At 46.5% G+C, this 16,651-nt stretch overlaps 1 protein-coding gene across 8 annotated transcripts in view; it reads left to right on the top strand.

The window, feature by feature from the left end:
* The window catches only part of SBF1 (SET binding factor 1), a 1,591,024-nt gene that overhangs the window by 709,722 nt on the left and 864,651 nt on the right, over positions 1 to 16,651 (top strand). For all 8 annotated transcript variants that reach the window (XM_086918836.1, XM_086918839.1, XM_086918838.1 and 5 more), the window contains exon 16: positions 7,691 to 7,840. In XM_086918836.1, the coding sequence (XP_086774962.1) occupies positions 7,691 to 7,840 (150 nt within the window). The remainder of the gene's footprint in view (positions 1 to 7,690; positions 7,841 to 16,651) is intronic.

The following is a 16,651-nucleotide window of genomic DNA, read 5'->3' on the forward strand; positions in this document are numbered from 1 at the left end:
TGCTCTAAGTCTGGGTCACCCATCTGCTGAGCCCCCTATGGAAAGCCTGTGCAGCGGCAGCAGCTGTTGCGGCCGCCTGGCCGCCATGGGCTTTGGGGGGTGCACTGACCTGCTGACAATGCTCACACCACTCTCTCTGGTCTTCTGTGGTTGCTGGGGGTGCCAGGGTGGGGGAAACCAGCTCAATTAGACCAGGATACAGTTGGTGGTGGGACAGTTCTCGTGTTTATGATACCCCCTACGGCCGCCGTCTTGGCCAAGCCCCAAAGGACCGGTACTCTTCTTGGATTCTGAAACAGCTGATGATGTCTACGTGCAGAGAAGCAAAGACAATGAAAGACACTGTCATAAAGTAACATATACTTGTCAAAGGAATTCTGTCTTCCATGAATTCCTAACCGTGGATGAATGAGAATGATTATGTTGAGACTACCATTGGCTCAAGTCTTGGGACGATTTCACTTTAATAGATCCTGATATGTGTTGTCATAGCCGAGAATTCCCTTATTGGAGCACCAACTACTATGCTACCCCAGAATAGAATTTACAGCAATAGCCACATAAAGCCTGAAACCGCAGGCCTTATATCCTGGAGGCCAGAAGGTTTACAAAGTAGAACATAAGCTGTCAGGCCTTCTCTATACTCCAAGGGACTGGAACTGTTTAAGATGTGTTTATGAATGGCTGCTTTCTCTTCTACGCTTTCATAAGGAAGTTAAGACTCACGTCTTTCAATATCAACTTGCCACGTTTTGACCCTTTTGTAGAGCATACTTTATTCCTGCTGACCTCCTAGAAACATTGACAATAGGAGTTTTTTAGGCGAGTAATTGAATGAGGACTTGGCTGACCTTAAAGAAAATTTCTTAAAGTATCTCCCTTCTGTCTTAGATGGTTGAAATGTGGGCACATCACACTTTTAATCCTTTCAACTTGATATTTCGCTAACTCACTTATAGAACAGTTATAAGCTGTTATTTCTTCCATGTGGGTTGTTGTCCGTGTCCCGTTTAAACAAATCTGTGGTTGCCAACACTTCGAGAGGATCTTTAACATTATCATGTGTGGAAAGGTCACTACATGCTTGCTTTTATTGTGTTATTTCCCAGTTTGTGAAGCCGCACAGCACCCTGTATTTTATGACACCCATTGACTGCTATGCCCACAAATGCAACTTGCCAGTTGTGTAGATGCAGGGGCTCTACAGGGGGTCATGAAGGGGCTCACAGTTAAAGTTCAAGATGTTCGGGAGTGGATTTGGAAGCAGCACATGAATAGTGATAGATGTATGGAAGAATCACAGCAATGCTGTAAGGCAGGGAAAGTGATTGCAGAAGAGGAAGAAATGCATTACAGAAGGGTTGGGGTATGAACATATACATGGTTGTAAAGTGTTTGACAAACATTTGGACCTTGAAAATGTATTGAGGTTTCAAAGGGTCTGTAGCAAGAAAAGAAATGTAAAGGCGAAGGAGGTGTGACTGGCAAGGGGAGAAATTAGATAAGCACAGAGGGTGGGATGGTTACTCTAATTTTCAAAGATGTTTCATTTGTGTGGGCAGTCACCTGAAATTAGAGATTACAGTGGTGACTTCGGAAACAGGAATACCAAATAGGACTTAAACTGTCCTGAAATTCTTATGGGATGCTGTGAGTCACAAAGCTTAAGCTGAATTTAATTTCTTTTACTGAATCTGTTAGAGGCACGGACACAGGTTACATGTACTATCTGATAGAAACTACTAGCTGCAGATTTCTTACCTTTGAATTTCCCAGGCGTCAGGCTAGATTCGTAAACGTTTGCTCAAGCGTGAATGTCTGTGCCAGTTAAGCGACGATCCAAAAAGAGCTACCCCTCTGTCGCTTTTTGACAGGCCTTTTTTCAGCTTTTTGTCGACTTTGCAATTTTTTTCCATTCTGTACCAGGATGTCTTCGAGGAAGACTGGGTTTAAACTGTGCGGTGCCTGTTACTGCATGATGTCAGTTACCGACCCCCGCCTCGTCTATCTCTGGTATGTTGAGCGTGACCAAGACTTTCATGGTCTGTCGAACTATGATTCTGAAGGCCTTGCCGGAGCGGGCTATGAATCGTCTGGGGCCTGGCAGTCGACACCATCCAGCGAGACCCCGCAGAGGTCCCAGTCCAGATCGAAGAAGAGGAGGTCCCTGGACCACTCCCTGAGTCCCAAGATCTCTTCATCCCACTGGAGGTCATTGGGACACTCGGTGAAAAGGCACAAGAAGAAGTCGTCGTCCAAGCGGATTTAATCTTTGCTTAGACTGTTGTCCATCGACGAAAAAATTAAGGTGCACCTACACTCTTGGCACGGTTCTGCCGCCTCCCTCCGAAGTGACCCCGCTCTCAAATTAAAGATTTTTACGAGGCCATGCACCGCGTATTTGAATGGTCCGACCTCTCTAGTGAGCCCTCAAGCCCCAAGAGGTTCAAAAGGGATGCAGTGAATTCAATGCACTCTGCTCCTGCCACGACGCCGGTGGAGCCTCAGGCTCCCGATTCCGGATCTGTGGCGACACCGGTCGTGCCATCTCGACCTTCCCTGCCATTTGATCAGAAGTCAATGCCTTCAGTGCCGCCGGCGCCAGCCCCTTGCTTATCCCCGACGACCCAGAGTGGGAACATCGTTGCTCAATGCCGATTCCGACACCGATTGAACCCCATGGTTCTATGTTGTCGCCCGAACATTTTTGATGATGTTTTAGGCGTGGGAGAGGATTGAAAAGGGTCTATGGACCTTTTAGAACACCAGCATGTTTCTGCAGAGCAGACGGACTGTTATGGTGAACTTGGAGAGGGCAGTGGACTGGGCACTTCCCCAGATACTGGTATTGTCTCTCTGCCAACTGTGGTTACGGAGGAGGGGGCATCTTATGCCACGGTGGTCAAGAGAGCAGCAGAGTTCCTCAGACTGGAGTTGCCTTCTGTGTAGGTCAGGACTAATCTCCTGACCGAAGTTCTTCAGCCTGGAGCTTCCACCTCTGTACATCTTTTGCCCTTCAGTCTAGCACTTACTGATATCCTTCTAGGCACGTGGTTCAAGCCTAGCACAGGGGCTCCTGTGAATAGGACAATTGCATGCTGCCATCGCCCGGCTCCAGGCAACTCAAAGTTCCTCAGCCAACACCCCTCCCTTAGATGCTTGGTGGTGCAGGATTCTACCTCCCAGGGCACGTTCCCTTCCACCCCTCTAGATAAGGAATCCAAGATGCTTGAATGACTTGGAAAGAAGATGTTTTCTTCCTCCAGCCTGCCATTGCGGTCAGTGAATACCGTATGCTTATTGGGCTGTTTCTCCCACTCCATTTGGGAGAAGGTTGCTCAAGTGCTGCCACAAGTCCCAGAGGAGGCCTGGTCTGTGCTCTCTCAGGTGGTTAAGGACGGGAGAGATACACCACAATTCACCATAAGGTGTGGCCTTGACACAACTGATTCGTTGGGCAGAGCAATTTCATTGACAGTGGCTTTGCGATGCCACGCCTGGCTTAGAACAACTGTCTTCTCCTGAGATGTCCAGGCAAACTTGATGGACATGCCGTTTGATGGATCCTGTCTTTTTGGTAAGGAGGCAGACTCGGCCCTAGTGCGGCTCAAGGACTCTTGAGCTACCACCAGATCCTTGGGCCTCTCCTACTCCTCGTGGCTGCTTTTGTGGCAACTGAAGGGGTTTCCAGCCACCATCCTGTGCAGACTTCCCAATTGTGCAGGGACGTAGACGCAGTTCATTCCGACCAAGGAATGGAAGCCAGAAGTTGTTGACCACCCTGCCCTCAGAAGCTGTACTCTCCGAGCACTCCTAGTCTGACTCTGCAAGACCACACCACTCCAGTTGGTGGGATAATCAATCATCCTCTCCCCTACTGAAGGTCCATAACATTGATCAAGTGGGTCTTGGATATCATTCAGGAGGGCTGTCCTCTGCCTTTCCTTTCTTTTCCTCCTCCCATTCTGCCAAATCAAGAACGGCTGGCGGAGGATCATTTAAAATTGTTCCAAGAGGAAGTTACAGAGCGGGTCCCAGATTCAGAAGTAGGCAGTGGCTATTACTCCCGCTACTTTCTGATTACAAAAAAGAACAAAGGGTTGCATCCCATTTTCGATCTTCGGTCAGTCAATCTGTTCCTCAAGAAGAAGTTCAAGATGCTTACTTTAACTCAGATCTTGTCTGCCCTAGACCAAGAAGACTGGATGGTACCGTTGGACCTGCAACCCCATCCTGCCGGGCCACAGGCGTACCTGCGGTTTAAGGTAGGCCACAAGCATTTTCAGTTTACCATGCTCCCCTTATGCCTTACCTGTGCCCCTTGGGTGTTTACCAAGGTGATGGCGGTGGTCGCAGCTCATCTGCGCAGGTTAGGGGTGTCCATCTTCTCCTACCTCGACGGCTGGCTGTTGAAGGCGTCCTCGCCCCAGGCTGTTGTCTGTCGTCTCTCCCACCTTTAGACTATGGTGAACCTCCTGCATTCGCTGGGGTTCTCTACAAGCGTGCCCAAGTCACACCTGACTCCTCCTCAGATGCTCACTTTCATCTGGGCTGTTCTGGACACAGTGCATTTTCGGGCATATCCTTCCGAGCAGCGAGTCCAAGATATTCTTGTTATGATTCCGATGTTTCAGCCTCGATCCTGGATTTTGGTGAGACTGACTCTGAGGCTGTTGGGCCTCATGGCCTCCTGCATCCTGTTGGTAAAACATGCCAGGTGGCATATGCTGGCTTTGCAATGGGACCTGAAGTTCCAGTGGGCCCAGCATCGGGGAAATCTCACCAACGTGGTTTATATCTCTGTAACAAGTGCTTGCGATTTGTTAGAGAAAATTGTAACAATTGTATACAGATATCAGATGTGTCTATATTGCTGAATGTAAGTTCCTTAAATGGCAATAAAGAAATGTACAACTAAAAAAAAATGGTCCATATCTCAGAAGGAACTGCAAGAGATTTGCAGTGGTGGTTGACAACCCGCGATTGGGTCAACAGCAGACCCCTCTCCCTTGCTCAACCAGATCTCACAGTCATGACAGATGTGTCACTTATGGGATAGAGTGGCCATCTGTGAGAGGTGGAGATCAGGGGACACTGGTCTCCAGCAGCGTCAGGGCTCCACATCAATTTCTTGGAGCTTCGAGCGATTCGATTGGCATTCAAGGCATTTTTTCCCTCTGTCAAGGGGAACCTAGTTCCTAGTGCAGGTGTTCAGAGACAACACCACTGCAATGTAGTACTGCCTCAAGCAGGGCAGGGTTGGGTTGTGGACCCTTTGTCGAGAGGCCGTGCGTCTCTGGACATGGCTGGATCAACAGGGCATAACCCTGGTGGTTCAACACCTGGCAGGTTCTCCTAACGCCAGAGTGGACTAACTCAGCCGTCGATGCCTTGTGGATCACTAGTGGTGTCTCCATTCGGATGTGGCGTAAGGTCTCTTTTAGCGCTGGGGAGATCCTTGGTTAGATTGGTTCCTCTACGAAGAAAACACTCAATGTCAGCAATACTACGCTCTAGAGTTTCCAAGGCGGCTATCGCTCAGCTATGCCTTTCGTTGCGAGTGGAGCGCAGGCCTGCTGTATGCTTTTCCACCCATACATAACATAACATAACATGTGTATTTGTAAAGCGCACGTTCACCACTACGGGTATCTTGGCGCTGAATAACAGATGTTTGTTGTTACCCAACTCAATGGTACTCATTTTATCGACCTCAGTTGGATGAAAGGCTGAGTGGACCCGCCGGGATTTGAACCTGTGACCATGAGGTCGAACACAGGCCCCTGGAGTAGACGCATTAGTCCACTGAGCCACCAGACCACCATACCACTCCTGCCTGGGGTTCTCAAGATCAGGAACGACCGGGCCCAAGTCATTCTTGTGGCTCAGGACTGGGCAAGGAGAGTCTGGTAACCAGAGCTTCTGAAAATTACCATCGATCCTCCGATCAGGCTGCCCCTTCGTGAAGATCTTCTGTCGCAGCAGCAGGGGCGGGTCTTCCACCCGAACCTTTCAACTCTTCGCCTTAATGCGTGGAGATTGTGCGGCAGCAGTTGATAGCTTTTGATCTTCCTCCCGAAGTATGCAATGTTATTTTGGCGGCTAGGTGTCCCTCCACTAAGACGGTATACACCTGCTGTTGGCAGACATTTGTATTATACTGTGTAGAAAAGTCTATTGACACTTGTTCTACTTCTCTTTCTACTGTTCTTCTTACCCTTGCCCAGTAGGGCTCTGCATTGGTTACTCTCAATGGTTATCTTTCTGCTCTATCCACTTTTTCTGCTGCTGCCAGACCAACCCTCTCTCTTTAGGTCTCCAATTATAAATAGGTTTTTGAAGGGGCTGGCTCACTTGTTTCCACCCACACCCTTGTTATGCCGCAGTGGAGTCTTAATTTGTCCTCATTTTTCTTGTGTGCTTCCTTCGAGCCTTTACACAACTGTCCCCTCCGGTTACTTACCATCAAGACAGCCTTTCTGGTGGCGCTAAGATCTGCTCGGAGGGTGAGTGAGTTGCAGGCGCTATCTTGTACGCCTCCTTACATGATGTCCTTTCCAGATAAAGTGGTGCTTCGCACCTGTGCTTCGTTCTTGCTGAAGATGGTGACCCCATTCCATCTGGGTCAGTCTGTCATGCTGCCCACCTTGTTTGCTCCCCGCATCCCTCTAAGGAAGAGGACCATCTCCTCTCCCTGTACCCAAAAAGAGCATTGTTGTTCTGCCTTGACCACACAAAAGAATTCCAGGTGGACAACCAACTGTTTGTGGGCTACGTGGGAGCTAAGAAGGGGCGTACAGTGCAGAAAAGGACCATTTCTTGCTGAGTCATTCTCTGCCTTAAGATTTGCTATGCCATGTTTAAGAAGCAGACCCCTGGGGGATTAAGGGCCCATTCCACCAGGGGAAAGGCTGTGACTATGGCCTTGGCTCGGGTTGTCCCTGTCGTGGATATATGTCAGGCAGCAACATGGGCATCTTTGCACACATTTGCCAATTAGTCCGGTCCACAGGGACGTTCATTTTGCTTATTCGGTTCTGTAGCACTTCCTAGTGTAAGGAATTTGTCCTCAACCCACCGCCGGGAGAGTATGGCTTGGGTATCTAATTCAAATGTAAGGAATCTGCTGCTAGAAGTCTTGATCAGATGAACAAGTTACTTACCTTCGGTAAAGCTTATCTGGTAGAGACTCTTATCTAGCTGCAAATTCCTTACAGGCCCATCCATGCCTCCTTGATTGCAGACTGATTTTGTTATGGCTAGGGTTACTCCCCTTTTCAGGGCCCTAGGTTTGCGCACGATTAAGTCAGTTACTTCATGGCTCTGCGCTTCTTGCTTGAAAAAACGAAAGGTACTGATGTCTGCCTGGGTGTTTCCTATATGGATGACTGCGGCGATTTAACCGACAATACCAACTCCCAACGACATCACGCGGACCGGAATGGAGCCACCCGACTACGCGCACACGAAGTATTGCTCGATTCAACGTTTCTGGATCCAGCCTTATGCCTGGGAAGTTTAAAAGTAAGGAATCTGTAGCTAGATAAAGTCTCTACCAGATAAAGCGTTAACGAAGGTAAGTAAGTTGTTTGCTTTGTTTTTACGGATCCAGTGTTTTGTGTGTGCAAGTAAATGTCTATTTTCTTTATCGTTAGTTTGAACTTAATTCATTTGTCTCCCAAATCCTAAGCTTCTTCCAGCAGTACTACGGGCTCTGAAGGGACGTGCGGCCAGACAGTGCCTGACTCAGGAGCTTAACCTACATGTACAGCAGAATCGGGCCGTCCTGGATCACCAGCAGTTTGACTTCATTGTGCGCATGATGAACTCCTGTTTACAGGTACATACGCACATGGGAGTGAAGAAAATATGAACTTATGCAGAAGTTTGTAAGCGAAACACCCCCTTTGAAGTGAGGGTATTTAAATTGCGCAGTACAGTGAGTTCTTACTGGTTGTTTACAGTGGCCTTCAAAGGAATTCTCTTGCAATGTTGTTTAAAGATGTGAATAATAATGCTTAAGTGCTATTTACAGGAATATGGTAGATGCTGACAGTGCTATCCGGTATGAGTGGTGCAGTTTGCTTGCACGTGTTGGATAAATATGGTATGTCCTACAACAATGACTATTATGTGCCACTTACAGGTAGTTCAGGATACAAGTGTTTAGCCTCATATGTTATATTTGTGTTCATCAATTATACACAGATGCTGATGGTGTTTGATCTGGAGCAGTGATGAGATCCACAGTTTTACACCAAGATTCTATTACAGATGTACATGTTTTTGGACTCCTGTCATGCGACTTCAATTAGGAAGTAATATTTGGGTATCAACTTAAAGATTTATCTGTTTTCATATCCTCCATGTGACATGAATGATAGCCCCACTAATGCATTTGGTTATATGTTTATACATTTTACTTCCATTGAGTTTGATTACATTGCTCATCAAATATTTATTGTTTGAGTAATGCAGATGTCAAAGACCAGCAGAGAAGGTAAAATGACGTAGACAGTACAGTGAAGCTGAAATGAACTATTTGATTGATGTCTAAAGCCAAGTACATTTTTTGTTAATTTGTTTCTTGGTCTTTGGTAGTGTAATAGTAAACACTCTTAATTGGGATGGAAAAGTACTTTGCCTGGTTGGAGACCCGAACTCTTGCCCTTGGTGCCCAACTGTACTGTAGTCTAGAATTCCCTAATGCAGATTTTTTTCTTCATAGGTAAACATAGATCATAAGTGTGCAGCGTGGCATAGGCCTGCCTCACCGATTGGGGTCTTGTTGGACTGGGATGGGCACTCAAAGCACTACCCTGGTAGTGGTAGAAGGCTACCTACTTCACCAAGAGTTAAGTGCCACGAAAACAGTGGTGGCAGCATACCGTGTAGTGATCATTAGTAGTTCCCTTTTACTCTGAGTCACTGGAGTGAGGCCTACAGGCTCATTCACCTTCTTAAAAAGTTCAGCTGCCTTGTGCTTAACTCACACTTGGCTTACATCATGTAGATGTGGAGTCCTGTGCAGCGCAGGAATAGTATCAATGCTGTATGTATATGTTCCTATGAAGGGTACAGTGCAGGAGTATAGGAGTACTATGCAGTGCATGTATGGTAGTGCATGTATTGGGTGTATGTATGCATGCGAGTAATACATTAGATGGGAGATGTAGTGCTGTGCAGTGCGTACGCAGTGAAAGCATGTGCTAGGTGTATGTGTGCTTGTGTTAAGTGCAATACATGAAGGGTGAATTGTTGTGCAGTTCGCCCATGGTGAGTGTATGCTGACATAGTGTGTGTTTGCAAATAGTGCACTCTGGCGCAATATAGAAAGACTACACTACTAAGGAGGGCTCACAGACTGAATGTGTGTGCTGAATGCAGGTGTGTCTGTAGTGGCACGATAGATGGAAGTAACAGTACTGGAGAGCATGTGTGCTAGGAAAGTACACTGAATGCAAGTGTGCCTTCAATGGTACATTATATGTAGGACCCTGGGTTCCATTTGTGAAGGCACAAGGAGTAGAGGAATCCCCTGCAGAAAGATTTGTGTATTGCTGATTTCCTATGAGCTTGGTGGCACACACGCTGGAGGAAGGGACTTTCCCTTTACACTAAAAAAATGCTGCTCTTTTATTCAGTGATAGATCACAGGGAAGGGAACTGGCCATATCTCTGAAAAGGAGATGTGCCTGATAGGGGAATCATAAAGACTAGGTCTTGGAGCCCAGGGTTAACCTTTTGTTGCAAATATCACTGTGGCGTACATCCAGGTGTGAGTTTTGGTCACTCCTATGAACTGTGTTGTAGTTAAGTCAAGTTTGGAGTCTTGCCTGCTGAACAGACACCCTTTCAAGGGGAAGGAAGAAAAGTAAACATGTACACTAAAAAGAAGCAGAACCCCAACATAAAATGTCAGACTCAGACCCTAAATCAAATCTGATGTCGGGAAAAGGATTAATACAAAGAGAGGTTGAGACCCTAAAATTTTTTATCTTCCAAGCAGCCAGATTGGCTGCGTTAGAAGGGGAAAATCTTCAAGAATTATACTTTTGAACAGTACTGGGGCTCCCTGCTGGGTGAGGGGACATCACCAATGAAAATCAAAACCGCCTACCCTGGAGCCTGGAGTACCAGCGCCTGCCTGCTGGCCAAGACTGGTGCATCCTGTGATTAAGAGGAGAGCGTTGGAGGGACCAAGTTCCACAGGGTAGCCCCACAGAGATGACTCTCTGAACGATGTGTTAGGTGAACAGCTGCGCACCGATCAGGTTATTGCCTGTGTGCATGAACGGTCAGGTGAACCCTCTATGCCAGACGTGGGGTGCCATGAAAGGAGTGCTGTGTGGTAAATAATAGGCCCTCACCGCCTCGTTGCGGTGACTCCCTATGGCAGACTGGGCCTCTGTTTAACTTATTGGGCCAGTAGCATTGAGACATGTCTATAACCGGTATGCCAGGAGGAGCCGCTGAGGTGAAGGTGACTGTACTGGAAGAGTCTGTGCAAGACTGGAAGTACCGCAGCAACCCCGTATGTAAGGAGGGGCTTCAGGCACTACTGTGGGCAAGAGTTCCGGTCATTTAAATTGGGGCTGTGACTAGTGGGTCAAGCCTGCTCGCTGAGACCTGCACCGGACTGATTACCTGAAGATCACAAGAACGCTGCCAGAGATGCTGCACCCTCTCTGGGCTTCAATCGGGAGCCTCAGAAGCAAATGCCCCCACACACCTCCCTAAAGTGAGGGGACTGACTACAGGTTTGCTGGACGGGAGCCGCTCCAATCTCTGGAACGAACTAGCAGTGCTGCTTCAAGGAGAGAGAGGAGGTGCCCTGTGTACCCTAGCAGCCTGACTTCGCCAATCAGGATTTGGGAGCACCCGCAGAGAGGGCACTTGTTGCACCCCTAAACGCTTCCATACCATCTGGGCTCAGCACCCATACCCACAGACCACGCACGCAACCATGGCTTTATCCTAGACTCCTCACTCTCGATGACCAAACAAGTCAACGCCGTCTCATCCTCCTGCTTCATCGTACTCCCTATGCTCAAAAAAATCTTCCACTGGATCCCCACCGAGACAAGAAAGACTGTCACCCACGCACTGGTTACGAGTCGACTAGACTACGGAAACACCCTCTACGCCGGAATTACAGCCAAATTACAGAAAAAACTCCAACGCATCCAAAACGCATCAGCGAGACTCATTTTGGACATCCCTCGCCAAGATCGCATTACCGGCCACCTGAAAGACCTCCACTGGCTTCCCTTCAACAAAAGAATAACATTCCGTCTCCTCACCCACGCATACAAGGCCCTCTACAAACTAGGGCCCGAATGCCTCAACACTCGACTATCCTTCTACACACCCACCCGCCAACTAAGATCCCCCAGTCAAGGCCTCGCCGCAGTTCCGCGTATCCAAAGATCCACCATGGGAGGTAGATCCTTCTCCTACTTGGCAGCCAAGACCTGGAACTCACTCCCCACTCACCTCCGCCTTACACAGAACCACATCTCCTTCAGAAAAGAACTTAAAACCTGGCTATTTGATAAATAATGATCCCCCTCCCCAAGCGCCTTGAGACCCTCTGGGTGAGTAGTGCGCTATATAAATTCTTGAACTTGAACTAAGACTGTAAGTGGGTCTTGGGGCTCCGGGGTACTCGCTGCTAACTGTGCTAAGACCTGGAACTCACTCCCCACTCACCTCCGCCTTACACAGAACCACATCTCCTTCAGAAAAGAACTTAAAACCTGGCTATTTGATAAATAATGATCCCCCTCCCCAAGCGCCTTGAGACCCTCTGGGTGAGTAGTGCGCTATATAAATTCTTGAACTTGAACTTAGACTGTAACTGGGTCTTGGGGCTCCGGGGTACTCGCTGCTAACTGTGCTGTGGCACCATTGACACTTTTGACTAAATCCTAAGGAGTCAAAGGGAACACTTGAGCACGGCTGACTAGTAAGCTTTCCCTGGATGCAGCCATCCGTGAATGGGGCATAACTCTCAACCACGTTATAAGAAGGAGGGTGAGATAGGGATTTGCCTGACCATGATTAGTGCCCTAATCTCAAAGGAATTATGTTATTGCTCATGAATGTCCTTTTTTCTTTTGTATGTGTAGAGTTAGAAAATAAAATACTTTTTTGTACAGCAGTTAAGTATTTGGCTGTGACCCCAGGAGCCCTGTGCGGTGGAGGAACGAACCTCGCCTGGTGCAACCGGAAATGTTGAGGCTGCCCCCTGTAATGAAGACAGAGTGCGAGCCTTAAGGCGCCTCCTATCCTGATTCCTCTGCCCTAGAGGACTGCAAGGCCCTTCTGGGCAGAGAGTGGGGTGTGGAGCCTACGCCGGCCCTGCTGGGGATGTCCTGTGCTTCTGTACTATGAGGCCTACGAAGATCCAGACACATTGGCCGGATCCTGTGCGAAGGCCAGTCCGGTACTGTGCGAGGGGAGGACCGCAAACTAGCTCTGAAGCGATCTGGCAGTGGACGCGACTAAATTGGCACAAGCTAGATTGTTCCATAAAACAACTCTCGACCGGTTTTATGCCATCAACTCTAAAGAATATCTTGCCAGAAGGCATGTGTAGAGAGACAAGGCGGGCAGGCTGTTAGCATGGCTTCTTAAGTCCGATTCACCTAGTACACCCCTCACTGCCATGTATAAAACGGAGGGTCTTTTAGTTAACTCACAAGGTGAGATTAAATTGGCTTTCTGCCTATTATACACCTCCCTTTATAAAGGCCCTCTGTTTCCAGACCCAACAGAGATGCAACTTTTTCTAGAGCAAATAGCCCTTCCTCTAGTCCTGTGGGCACATCACGCAGCACTTGAATGCTTTGTTACAGAAACTGAAATGGCAGAAGCCATTCAACAGATGGTGAGAGGAAACACCCCGGGTGTCAGCCGGAGGGCCATAGATATTTACTTGACATTCCGCACACAACTGACCCCTCGCTTACACCTTGTACATGGACGCTTATGAAAAGAGTATATTGCGCACCTCGCTTCTGAGACTGTATTAGTGGTACTTCCCAGGGATCCATTACAGGTAGGTTCATATTGGCCATTGTCACTCTTGAACATGTGTTGCAAAGTACTTGGCAGGGTGTTGGCCAGTAGATTATTGGCAGTAACCAACTTTTAGTATACCGTGACCAAAATGGATTCATACCTGGCAGAAATACCTGGCTTAATCTCCTCATGCTCTTTCTGCTATTAAAGTGGGCACACATGACGGGCGCCCCGACCTGGATCGCCTCTTTAGATATTGGAAAGGCATTTCACACCCTGGGGTGGGGATATCAGCAACGGTGCTCATGCGCTATGGTATAGGCCCCCGATTTATTCGATGGATTACACTTTTATATAACTCACCAAAGGCACTGGTCAAGACAGGCCACACAACCTCAGAGACTCCTTTATTATTGAATGTGGCACCTGACAGGGCTGCCTCATATCGCCAATTATTTTCGCTCTAGCAATGGAACCCCTGACCTGTGCTGTCGTGTAGTTCCTATAAACCTATATATAATCTGCACGTTTAGACAACATACACTGCAGGCTTGGTGTCCAAACTGATTCCGGACACCCCCACCGAGTATGTTAGCCTGTATACCAGCTAGTTCACATTGCCATTAGAAACCCCTCTTACCAAGGAGAGAATAGTACTTGGCAACTATTGAACATGACAACCCTGATCCCTCAATCGTGGAAACAGTGCTACTAGTAGCTCAGTCATTCGTGCTCACTTTGTCTCTGAGAGAAAGATACACAGGAAGCAAGACCTGGAATCTCTGGGTTTTATCATTTTAAATGGAAATACAAAGGGAGACCAACCAGCGGGAATTACCTTTTCAAGTGGAAACAAACAATCCACTATAGACTACCCATTAATCAGCGAGGGTCTTGTACACTTGGTCAATCATTTCTGCATTAAAACACGGCCGTAGAGTGACCACTTTCCACAAGAAACAGTATTATATCTAAACTTGCTGCAAAGAGAGAGCCCAGCATCCTTAGCCGTAATGCCAGAAGTATATAATCTAAGGAAACTTAAATGGAGAGGAATAATCATTAAAGAGATAATGGATGCAGTAAATAATCATGTAGAGAATACTGGGACACTGGAAGCCCTCCTATTGGCACAAGATTGAGAGAATCTGCGTACGTCTTTGTTAGATAAATTTCCAGCAAAACCAGTAGGCAAATGGACGTATAGAGCCTAAAAGGAACCATGGTATAACATACAACTGAGAGATCAAAAAAGAAACATCGCAAAGGAGGTAAGATTAAACACTGTAGCAATCAGAACGGGAATAGAAAGAGATAAGAGTAAGATCTTAAAAATGAGAAAAGAATACAAGGAAAAGTGCAGAGATGCAAAAAGGATAAATACAGAAAACCTATGGGAGGAATTGCTTTGGGCAAGCAAATTACCGAACAGCAGCGAATTTTGGGGTCTAATAAACAAACTAATAAAGGGAACAGGAACCCAACAGAATGTAGTAATAAGTGAATCAGCTTGGTTGCAATATGTTGATAAACTGTATGATATACAAACAGGTATACACATGTGGGAAGAAATAAGCATAGATGAAGTAAAAGAAAAAGGAACGAAATTAGTAACAATCACTTTTGAAAAAGAGGAACTGGAAAAAGATCAAACTACTACGGAATCGGAAGATCTAATACCATCGACAACAATGAAACATATAACATTTTTGATAAAAAAATTGAAATCTGAAGGCGCCGCATGGCCAAATGGGCTTCCAAATGCCCTTTTCAAGCAAGACCCTAAATTCTGGGCCAATTACCTTACACCACTTTTTAACCAATTGTTTTGTGAAAATAAGATGCCACAGTCTTGGAGAGGGAATCTTTTCCACCCAATTTACAAAAACGGTAGCCGAACAGAACCCGAGAACTACAGGCTCAATACCCTCATTGATGTAGAGGCAAAACTTTTTGCTTCTTGTATTTTACAAAATCTAAAGGAGTGGATGAAGGAAAATAGAATAATTCCAAAATTTCAAACAGGCTTCAGACAAGGCATGGGTACCATCACAAACCTCTCCGCACTGACGATGTTGATTGAAAAAGCAGAAAGGAAAAAGGCAGGATTACTGGTATGTTATATCGATTTGAAATCGACTTTTGATTGAGTGCTGCACGATCGTCTTTGGTAGAAATTGGAAGCATGGGGATTAACCCAAATACTGCTAGACACAATAACATCTTTATACAGCAAAACTTTGGCCACAGTAAAGCTTGGAGATGGAAAAAGAATATCCTCTAAGATAAACATAACAAACGGATTAAAACAAGGCTACGTGCTCTCACCATGTTTATTTAATTTATACTTAGCAGACTTAAACACCTACTTGCAAAAAACAGATGGACATCCGCCAAAATTGGCAAATGAGCCAATCCAGTTCCTGCAATATGCAGACAACATTGTGGTGGTGAGCCAAACACCGATAGGGCTGCAAAGAGTCCTAAACAAACTAATTGACTATTTCGATCTTTTAGGCCTGGAACTTAATAAAACAAAAACAAAGGTGGTGAGATTAGCAGGCTCCGGGCCAGGAAAATATAAATGGTATGCAAAGAATACACAAATTGAGGAAACAAGCTTATATAAATACCTGGGTATTAAAGTGGGCAGAAACATGTCCTTCGTGGATCAAAAAAGGGATATAAAAGCAAAAGCCCAATCACTAACTTTTGCCTACAAACAGCTTTATAAGAAACTGGAAAGTCCTTCACATGGGCACCTTCTGAAAATAATGGCAGCACAATTGCTCCCAACTTTATCCTATGGTTTGGAAATATGGCATGGCCAAAAAATTAACATTTTAAATGAACTGCAGACTAAAGTATATAAAGCAGTTTTTAACTTGTTTAAAGGATCATCTCCAGCACAGATACACATGGAATTCGGTCTTCAGAACCAAGAATATCAAAGAAAAGCAATGTTTGCAAAACTATGCTGGAAATTCAGAGCATCGGAACCGGGATCGTTGAACAACTTATGTTGGATGGAAATAAAGGCGCAATTTGACCAAAAAAAAAAGCAAATACTTGGGGTGACTATTTGTGTACAGCCCTGGAGGTATTAGAGATCGAGGAAGCCTGGAACAGCAACCTGGATAGAACAACATTAAACAGCGTGTGTAACACCAGGGCCAAGACTTTATCGTTCGTGGACGATAAAGGAAGACTGACCAAACGTCGCCACGCCTGGGTGGTAATTAATTCATATATAAAGCCAAAACCGCAACCCTATTTAGCAGCCCACTTTCGTCTATCATTAAAAAGGAGGTTCATGGCATAGAGATTAGGTGATAACTGTAGGAGGGTGGATACCTGACTATGGTTACCCCCAACTTTTTGCCTGGTGTTTTGCTGATTTTCCGACTTAATTGACCTTGGACCCTGCTATTCAGGGCCCCAGGCCTACTGCTCTCTCTGTAAAATGGATTCCATGTACCTTAGGTACATATCTAATTGGATACTGAGTCACCTTATCAGTCCCTGTACAGTGTACCTTAGGTACCCAGGGCATAGGTGCACCCAGGGCCTACCAGGGGCTGCAGCATGTATTATGCCACCCCTGGCTGGCCATCCAAATATGACA

This window comes from Lissotriton vulgaris, chromosome 1_1, assembly GCF_964263255.1.
Source record: "Lissotriton vulgaris chromosome 1_1, aLisVul1.2, whole genome shotgun sequence".
Classification (NCBI taxonomy): domain Eukaryota; kingdom Metazoa; phylum Chordata; class Amphibia; order Caudata; family Salamandridae; genus Lissotriton; species Lissotriton vulgaris.